At 43.0% G+C, this 10059-nt stretch overlaps 1 protein-coding gene across 1 annotated transcript; it reads left to right on the top strand.

Annotated features, from left to right (window-relative positions):
- The first annotated feature begins 2697 nt into the window (after nt 1-2697).
- Nucleotides 2698-9226, top strand: NDUFA4 (NDUFA4 mitochondrial complex associated). Its single transcript, XM_059712427.1, has 4 exons — nt 2698-2857; nt 3818-3906; nt 4604-4664; nt 9007-9226. The coding sequence occupies exons 1-4, from the start codon at nt 2816-2818 to the stop codon at nt 9061-9063; spliced, it is 249 nt and encodes an 82-aa protein (XP_059568410.1). The 5' UTR covers nt 2698-2815; the 3' UTR covers nt 9064-9226.
- The last annotated feature ends 833 nt before the right edge of the window (nt 9227-10059 follow it).

Raw genomic sequence — 10059 nt, 5'->3', positions numbered from 1 at the left:
TTAAAATCAAATTCAATAAAAAAAATTTAAGAAAAAACCCCACTGTCACCCCAATAAATGCATTAAAAATAAAAATAAAATTCTTTAAAATCTGGGTTAATCTTTCCCAGTTCATTTCTTATAACACCTTCCTATTCAACATAAGCTCTTACCACATTAACCTCATCTCAGTTCTTTCTACACATTATGTACTTATACTAGGAACTTTCATTTCTTCTGCTTTATTCAGGGTATTTCATCTTTAATGGAGTGCAAATTTCCCTCTTTTTTGGCCTGATCATTCCGCAAAGGTCATAGTCTTCATTAAGTTCTCCGTATGCTCCACAGTCTTCTTTCTTTCTGTGTTATCAGTATTCTTACTTTTGTACCCTTATTGCCCAAATCAAGTCATCTGGCTAAGCTTGATATAAACAAGGAGGTACAAATATCGTCTTCTCTCAATTAGGATGTTAACTATTTATAAACAAAAAGATAATCTACCACAGTCTGCTCTTGCTGATGGCACCCATGCCAATCTTTCTCCTCCTGTGTCAAAATACACTCCCCCTCCTCACCAAGGGAGCTAACGGAAAAGTCCTGCATTAGCACTCTCGCAGCTCAGGGCCGCTGATCTCCGAGCCGGGCCGCAGTCTCTGTGTTTGTTCTGGGCGTGCTTCCTCTGGATCTGGACAGCTATGAAGGAACAAAAGCAAGTGATTTGCCCCCAGCACGTGCAAAAGGCAACGGTGGAACAGGGATGGGAAACCCACAACGAATGGTCCTGTTCACCAGGAGGAAGACTGGGAGGCACACCCTGGCCCTGAAATCTTGCGAGGCGAGGCAGATGTCGCCGCCGACTGGCGGTGTGGAGCACGCCTCCATGGGGCCCCGATTTCCCATCTGGGGATTTGCTCTAGTCCACTCTGCCCTGGGGCTCCTGCCCGCCCTCTGGGGGGTCTCCTCTGAGGCCCAGTAAAGAGGATGTTACAGCACAGGACTTCCGTGGGCGATACCCACACCTCTCGCCCGGCGTCTCCTCTCCAGGCGGTTGAGGCGTCCAGGGCCTTCACACATCCCCCGCGGTCAGAGACTCTCCATTCCAAGGCGGATGCTTCTTTCAGCAGGAACTCCGCTTCTCTCTCATTTCACTCCAGGAAACTCCGTCCATCAAAGGCAGGCCACACTCACAGTTCTTGCTGGAGATACCAGTACCTCTTTCTTCCTTCAGCGGTTCTCAACCTGTGGGTCGCGACCCCTTTGGCGGCCGAAGGACCCTTTCACAGGGGTCGCCTAAGACCACCCTGCATATCAGATATTTACATTACGATTCATCACAGTAGCAGCATTACAGTTATAAAGTAGCAACGAAAATAATTTTATGGTTGGTCACAGCATGAGGAGCCGTATTTAAAGGGCAGAAGGCTGAGCACCACTGATTGACGGAGACGCCTTCACTTACTGACGTGTTCCAACCAAGGTGCCATGGCCACATTCTTGAGTGGGCCGTGACCTTGAGTGACCTTTGTGGCCAAACCCCTTCTCACTTCCGTCTTTCGCAGCTGGAGATGAGAATCCACCCTCCCCGGAGGCGAGTCTTCCAGCGACTAGGCGCTCCGTTCCCTGCCAGCACAGCTGGCAGCCGGGTCATTGTTGAGTCCGTATCTTTTCCAACTATAGCGAATAACCGGCACGTGCTGCCGCCATGCCCCCGCCCGCCCTTTCACTGGAACTGCCCCTTCACCGGGAGCGGCGGCAATGGGCCTTCCAACCTGTTTGGACCTTCCGGCTGCAGCTTCCCTCCGCTCTTTCCTCACCTATGACCTCTGTTCTGCACCCCGGCTTTCAGGGTTTCCAGTCGGTTAACATCTTCTCCTCCGTTACTTCTTCGGAGGAACCTTTTCCCGACTCTTCTCGCACCCAATTTCTTGTGCGATCGTTTCCTTAATGATTTACTTCCGATGATCCCTAGCGTCCCTAAGATCTGACCCATGGAAGGCTTTTGGGTTAAAAAATAAAGAGATCAATGAAATTGTACTGGGACAGTGGAAAAGATGTGTAAGGCACGATCATTGAAAACACACCGGAAGAAGGCAATGTGGGGTCCAGGGAGAGGGCAATGTGCCAAGGCCTGTGGTGTTGGCCGTGAATTGAGGTCCCGGACCTGAGAGCGTAGAGCTCACACTGACAGGCTATGGCTCTCGATGGCGTTTAACTTCTGCCGAAAGGGACAGGAAGCAGCTGCAGTCTTTTCAAACCGCAGTCCGCGACCTCAGCCGCCAGAGACGCGACCTGCCCTGCAGGCGCCCGGCGCCCAGCTGCTGCAGGCGCCGCTCGGCTCCCTCAGCGGCGGTCACGGCCTCCCGGCGCGCGCCCGCCACGCGCGTCCCTGGGCCTCGATGCGCGGAACCGGCGGCGGGCGTCGCGCAAGAGGACCCTGCGGCCTGGGCGCGCGCCGGCCCGTCCGCCCGCCGCCTCCGTCGCTGAACGCGTGGCCTCCTGAGAAAGCGCCTGTCTAGTCGATACAAGTGTTCCAGTTATGACGGGAAAAAATTACCCTTCGGGAACATACATTGCCCAGGAATAAAAATGCTTCCCTTGGAGTGGGCGCTGAAGGTCTGGTCAATTTGGAGCAGCCGCGTGAGGCGCTGGGGGAGGCAGGCACTGTGATGGACAGCCGCATCCGGGCCTCCCGCCGCAGGGTGCCCTCCGAGCCAGGGGTCCTTCAGGTAGGAGGTCCTGGGTGACTTTGGGCGTCCGCTCCTCCTCGGCGCACTGAGCACCTGCTGCCGGCGTTGCGTTTTTGTTTTTCTCTGCTCCCCTGCCCTCTGCCGCGACCATGCTCCGCCAGATCCTCAGCCAGGCCAAGAAGCATCCCAGCGTAAGTCCGCGACCCTTTCCTAGGGGCCTGTCCGGGGTGGGACTGCGGCTGCCCCCGGCCCCGGGCAGCTTCCTCCTTGACAGCCACCTTCGCTCCCTGAGGCTGGCCCTGGCCTCGCCTTGCCCTGTCCTGCTGGTCACTCCAGGCCCTTGGACGCTGACCTTCCACGCTGTGCATTGTGGGTTTTTGGGGGGCTGGCGGGCTGAAGGTGACGGAGACGCTGGGGGAAAGTGAACTGGGGAGTGCTGGAAGGAGCTGGCGGCCCCGCCTTCCTGCAGGTCGCTCGGACTAAGGGATGGTTGTGTGCTGTGTGGGGTACGGGGCAGGGAAGCTTAGGGGACCCGTGGTTTTGTGCTGTTTGTTAAGGATCTTGCACACGCTGCGTTGCGTCCCCAGGCCTTGTGGCAAATGTGAGGGCCTAGGACCTTGGCATCCTCCGTTTGTCTTGACGCCGTGACGTTTTGGGGAGTTGGATAACGCAGAGTTTAATTGCAATTAAATTATTTTGAATCGCGTTCCCCACCCGCCACGCACACACTTCCACGTACTGTGGCTGAAAGACTCAATCCCGCAGCCTTTAGTCGTTATCCCAAATGCAGTTGGTAGCAGCGTGTTTTCAGAGGCCAGGCCTGTGCCTAAAACTAACGTTCGTATCAGGTGTGTTGCTGTCTGCTCATTCAGGCTGTTCAGTGTGTTTTTCGTAACGGATATATCGAGGCAAGCGTAAGTAATTTGTCAAGAGCTTGTTTTCCAAGCTGGGAAGTAAAAGGAGCTGGACATTTTATTGGGAATGATGCATAAAAAGGTGAAGCAGACCACATGTTTTTAAAGACAGAATTGAAAAGCAGCCATTTGAAAGGTGGGGGTCACCGTGTAGAAATCGCTGTAGCCTTTCCGTTCTCCGTGCCGCGGTGTTTGAGGATGACTGTTGATTCTTGCCTGTCCTGTGTTTGATTCTAGTTGATCCCCCTCTTCGTGTTTATCGGAGCCGGGGGGACTGGAGCGGCGCTGTACGTCACCCGCCTGGCGCTGTTCAACCCGGACGTCTGGTAGGTCCTGGAACACGTGTGGGGCTTCGCGGGTTTATTCATCTGGTGTGGGCGCCGCGGTCTTTCTGGGGAGGCAGCATCAAGTAATAGGAAGGCCCCGAGTTTTGTAGTCACACAGTAAGTTCAGATCGCGGTGCTGCACTCGTCATTTTCTTGCTTCATGAGAGCCTCTACATTCCTCTGAGTCTCATTTTCTCATTGGTGGAGGAGAACTGCTGACACCTATCTGGTAATGTTGTAAAGATTGGGATCAGTGTTTCTGTACGATACTCTAATTAGGGTTGCTGGGGCATGTAAATGCTTTTTGCCTGCTTTCCCACAATAACATGTGTTTTTTTGTTGTTGTTGAAGTTGGAAAACAACAGGCAAGGAAAAAAGATCGATTCATTGTTATTTTATGCATTTTTCTCTATAACACTTCATTGATGAAATAGAAAACATCCAAGTATAAAGTTTCCTGTGCCCAGGGACAGGGACAAGACAACTAGCCCAAGAGGCTCTGTGTTTACCTTATATCTAATTGATAATATGGATTGCTTATTATGGATCCAATCACCATTTCAACTTTATAATGAAAACAACACCATACTTCACCTAATAATAAATGAGATCTATTCAAAACATAAGATTTTAAAGAAGTAGGAAACCATTTTAAGTAGTTTCTATTGCTGTAACGATTATAATGTCTTATTTTTAGTTGGGACAGAAAGAATAACCCAGAACCCTGGAACAAAGTGGCTCCCAATGAGCAATACAAGGTAAGCTACAACATTGTTTCAGAATTGCTGGAAAGTGTGTTTTAATAAATTTTCTCGTAGAGTAGTTGTTTTTGAAATTGGATGTACAACCAAAATTTAATTATAAAGCACTTTGAAGAGCTGCTAAGTTTTCTGTGAAATTAAAATGGTATATTTTTCTAATAAGTATTTTTTGCTAAGGATTTTATTCACAGACTGGACTCTGGATGTGAAATTAAAATAATGTCTCAGGTCTACTGACTTGATGAAGAAAGAAGCAATAGTATAGCTCTTGGTTACCATTTTCATATATCTTCGTCTAGTGTAGTTTTTCTCAAGCTTCAGTGTACATAGGTACCATCTGGAGAATTTGTGAAAACAAATTCTTTAGCTCCACCCCCAGAGATTCTGATGCAGCTGCTCTGGTGTGGTGATGGAGAATATTCATTTCAAACAAGGTTTCTGGTGATGCTGACACTGCTGATCCATGAACCCCGCTTTGAGTAGCACTAATCTAGTGGATATTTTCATTAGCTCTTCTTCCTTGTTGGTGTGGTTGAAATATTTCATGTGAAGATGAGTAGGAACAAATGGAAGTCAGTTGAAACTGAAATTTTACCATGAACTTTCTAGATAAACTTAACATTTTTTCTGAAGAGTGGTCCAAAGAATGATTTCATGGACTGAGACCATTTACTTATTTTTTAGAGATATAATTGACATATAATATTGTGTAAGTTTGTACGTGTTAATTTGATGCATTGATATATTGCAATATGATTACTACAGTAGCGTTAACTAACACTTTTATGACATCACGTAATTATCATTTCTTCTTTTGTGTTGAGAACAATTAAGATCTAGTTTCTTAGCAACTTTGAAATTTATAATACAGTTGACTGTAATCACTATGTTGAGCCTTAGGTCTCCAGAACTTACTTATGTACTAGTTTCAAGTTTATACCCTTAAACATCTTCCAGTTCTTCCACATTTTAGAGACCACCATTCTACTCTGTTTTTATATGTTCAGTTTTTTAGATTTCACATGTAAGTGATATCATATAGTGTTTGTCTTTCTCTGACTTCTCTCACTTAGTATAATGCCCTCAGGGTCCATATGTCCTTGCAAATATGGGACCGTTTATTGATTCCCCAAACATAACTTTCCTATGTGTAAAATTTTTGTATATAAAAACAAACCCTTGCAATGTCAAAATAACAAAACGAAAAGCCCAGCAGCTTTATTGGGGTATAATTTACATACCATACAATTTACCTGTTTAAAGTATATAACTCATCCATGCACTTTCTGCTATTCCTGACTACTTCATCAAAAGAGAAATAGCAGTTTGCTTAAGTATTTTCAAGAAGAGGTACTCTGACCAGAGTGTGTCTACAACCCCTTAGGAGATAAACCTCCATAATGGAGGGGGATACTATCATCATTGATAGCAGCAACCTTTAAGCTAATTATCACCCTTTGCTGATTCTAAGCTTTGCACTCAGCCTTCAGATTATAATTTGGCTTCCAAATCTCTAAAAAGATCTCCCTACAAGGAACAAATAAGAATGCATCGGTGGAACTGAAGTGAGCCATCTGATCTGTGTGTTAAATTTTGCCTCAATAAAATGATAAACAGGCATCATGATTTATTTTTCTCTCTTAAAAATTTGTTTAAATTAAGTCTATTCTAGGGAAAATTGTGTCACACTCAATAAAGTTTAAAAAAGAAAACAAAAAAACACAGGTATTGATCCTTCCACCAAAGAATATATTGGAGTCTCTGGGTATGTGTAGTTCATAAAGCTCCCCAGGTGATTCTGATAATGAAGCCAGTTACCAATGCTCTGGGACACGATAACACGTGCCAGGATGAGGCCATGTAAATTCGGAAATAGAATGTTGCTACAACAGAAATCCAATGTGTGTAGCATGGAATGGGCTGTGAGTGGCTGTGACACTGATATTAGAAACTGGAAAGATGAATCATATAATGGCAAAATATTTGGTAAAGTGTCACCTGCTGTACTTGGAAGGTGGACCCTGTACCTGAAGAGCTGCTATAGAAAGAGATTTTGGAAAACAGGATGTTAGTGGGCTATTACTGCTAGCTATATTTGCCAAGAGATAAGCAGGTAGAAGAAATAGGATGATTTGCAAGAATAAATAAAAAGGGAGCAGTCCAGAAACTAGTGAGCCTAAAATGAACAAAGCCTACTACTGTTCTAAACCCAAACAGTGAGGTAGACTAGATGATTCTGTCACTCACTGCCCTTCACCTAAGAGAATTTGGTTTTCTGGTGCACCTACATTAGGGTCGGCAACATGGCTTGCTCTGGCACATCATAAGAGGGGCAATGTAATATCTGCCACTTCTGAACCAGTGTGTGGTTGCTCCCATTGTTGTTTCCCATTTATCATGAAACCACAATTGACAGCTAAGGATTACTAGGATTTGAATGAGGAGAACATTGGAGCAGTCAGTTTGTAAGTGATGTGTAATGTGAGGGGTTTAAATTAAACCATTATTGTTATAAGCCACAGGCTATTTGTTCCACTTTACAATCTAGCAAAAGCTAACTAATACAAACCAGAAAAGGTACTAAAATGGGATTTAAGCATCAAAGGCCCAGCAACACTTCTCAATTGAATAAAACAGCCAAAACCAAGATCAGAATATGCTGTGCCTTCCCAACTGTTCCAAAGACCTTCAAGGTAGCCACCATTAAACTGAGAAAAAGAATGGCGACATGGAAGCTGAAAAATAAAGCAGATTTGAAAATTTCTTCAACAAAATTTTGATCCTGGCACCAAATAGAAACCAATGCATTAGAAGCCTGCTTAGTTTTGAGAAAATTGGCAACAATTCCATGAACTTCCCACTCTGCATGGGTGTGAGGGCTTGATCCTGCTTATTCAGTGTTTTAGCAACTTTGTCTTCAATTGACTCTTTAATAAAGTAAGAATATGTATGGTTGTGATAATTAATATAAATAAAGCATTCTGCCTACAGTGCCTGGTTTCAATTAAAAGAGCCCAACAAAATTTATTTTCTTCTTAATATATAACCTACAGTTCCTTTTATAAATGATCCTGTAATATTTTGTTAGGGATAGCACAGCTTTGCTTAACTCATTATTTCGGTTCAATTGCTTCAAAAGAGAATATGTCAAAACAAAGAAAACTTTTTAGGGCTCATTCACACTTTTCTGTTTATGAAAGTCTATATATCTCAGGATAAGTTTTACTACCTGGGATTTTTTTTTTTTTAAGAAGTCAAGAATATTTCAGTTAGATTAAAAAAAGTTAGGGTATGTTTGGAGAAATAAGGCAAAGAGCTTGAAGAAATAATGGATACAGATTTATGAGCTTCTTGCTTAAAACCCCTGAAGAACATATTAATGATTCTGTAATTTTGGTTTTTCTGGAGTTTATGTAGTCTTCAAGTAATTATAGCACAACTCTTCAGTGTTTTTGGCACAAGAACGAGTAAACTCAAGATTATAGCCTTATTTGGGCTTACTCAGTGTGGAGCAGTTTATAACATGAACCATTAAAAAGAAGTTATTGAGAGTTAGAGGCAGTTGTTTTAAGCAGTCATAGTAAGATTTCTAAAATCAATTGAATATAATTACAAAATTTCCAGATATACAATATTATTTAAATACAGTATTATTTAAAAGCAAAAACACAGTACTATTTAAAAGCTTTTGTACCAGAGGTGGTCAGGGATCAGTTTGATATTGATGCAGTCTGGGTTAGGAAAGTAATAGAAAAAAAGCCATCAAGGCAAATCATTTTCTGTCTAAAAAGTTATGTAAACTATACAACAAAACATTACCATATTACTAGCTTATCTTGGTTGGTATAAATCTCTCCTATCTAACCAAAGTAGGGATGATAATGCTTAGTATCCCTCTATTGGAGATTCATCTGTATACTTAGTGGATATGGAAGTAAAAATGTAAGAATTGGAAATATGTATCATAAGGAATTCTTACCCCTAGGAAACAATTTCTTAATGGGTTCTGACTGACAGATTATACTAATACTGCTCTTCTGTGGTAGACTGAGTATTTTGACCTTACAAAATCATTATTAAAGAACTGGAGTTTTAGTGTCTTTGAATGACTTTCACATTGTTAAAGGCCTAGGGAGGGGGGGTAGAGGGGTCAGTGGGAGGGGGGGAAAGGGGGACATCTGTAATACTTTCAACAATAAAGATAAATTTAAAAACATGCTTGAGAAAAAAATCATGTCTGTTATCTTTACTATCGAAAGCTGAATAAGAATAATTCTAAAACTCTGTACCATCTCTGTGTATTCGATAGATTATGTAAATATCTTTTTTCTTTTTCAAGTTCTACGCAGTGAATGTAGATTACAGCAAACTGAAGAAAGAAGGTCCAGACTTCTAAATGAAATGTTTCACTATAAAGCTGCTTAAAATGAAGGTCTTCCAGAAGCCATCCGCACAATTTTCCACTTAACCAGGAAATATTTCCCCTTCAAGTGCACGAAATCATGTTGGTGTATTGTGTTGGGGTTTACACTGATCAATAAATATTTGAAACTTGATAAGTCTCACTATTTTGTTGTTAATCTTCACCCAAGGTTATTTTTTTCCATTGATTTTTAGAGATTGGAAGGGAAGGGGTGGAGACAGAGAAACATCGATGGGAGAGAAACACATCAATTGGTTGCCTCCTACACACATCCTGATTGGGGCAGAGGATCAAGTCCACAACCATGGCACTTGCCCTTGACAAATCGAATCCACGACCCTTTAGTTCATGAGCCAATGCTCTAATCACTGAGCAACCTGCTAGGGCTGTCTCACTAATGCTGAAAATGTTCTCTGAATTTTATAACTAGGGTATGGGAAATATCAGAATTGAAGGAATTTCTTGAGTTTATATATATGTGTATAATTTAAAAATAAGACTTTAAGTTGCTCAATAAAACATTTTTATTTTGTGTATAGGCCTTAACTTCACTAGAGCATAATAACTGCAACTGGAAGTTAATACAAAGACAGATTGGGAAGAATATTTAAGCTTCTTTGGCAAAATGGGAACTTCTGGATATCTGTTACTGGCTGATATCGAAGCTGTGCAATTATGTTTTTTAACCATGGCGTTCTCTGCTGAAGATTTTCAAGGTTATCAGTCGCTGGTCTAGCTGGGGATTTTAGTTGGATCTGAGTCTATCACTACTAACCATGGAGCTAGTGCCCAAGAACAGATCTTGGGAATTTCTGCTGACTCTTGGCAGGTTTTTAAAAGCCAGGAAGTGTATTAGTAATATTCAGGTGGGGAAAATGTGAGAGTTATCTTTCTCAAAATGGGTGAATTGGAATTCAGTTGAAAATGTTAATATGTATGTTGACATTTCCTGTTATGTGGCTCAGACCT

This window comes from Myotis daubentonii, chromosome 10, assembly GCF_963259705.1.
Source record: "Myotis daubentonii chromosome 10, mMyoDau2.1, whole genome shotgun sequence".
Lineage (NCBI taxonomy): Eukaryota > Metazoa > Chordata > Mammalia > Chiroptera > Vespertilionidae > Myotis > Myotis daubentonii.
This window is presented reverse-complemented; position numbering and strand designations above follow the sequence as displayed.

Coding starts and splice junctions, on each gene's coding strand:
- NDUFA4 (XM_059712427.1), top strand. CDS start 2,816: ATGCTCCGCCAGATCCTCAGCCAGGCCAAGAAGCATCCCAGC. Junction 3,907..4,603: donor CTGTTCAACCCGGACGTCTG/GTAGGTCCTGGA, acceptor TCTTATTTTTAG/TTGGGACAGAAAGAATAACC. Junction 4,665..9,006: donor CTCCCAATGAGCAATACAAG/GTAAGCTACAAC, acceptor TTCTTTTTCAAG/TTCTACGCAGTGAATGTAGA.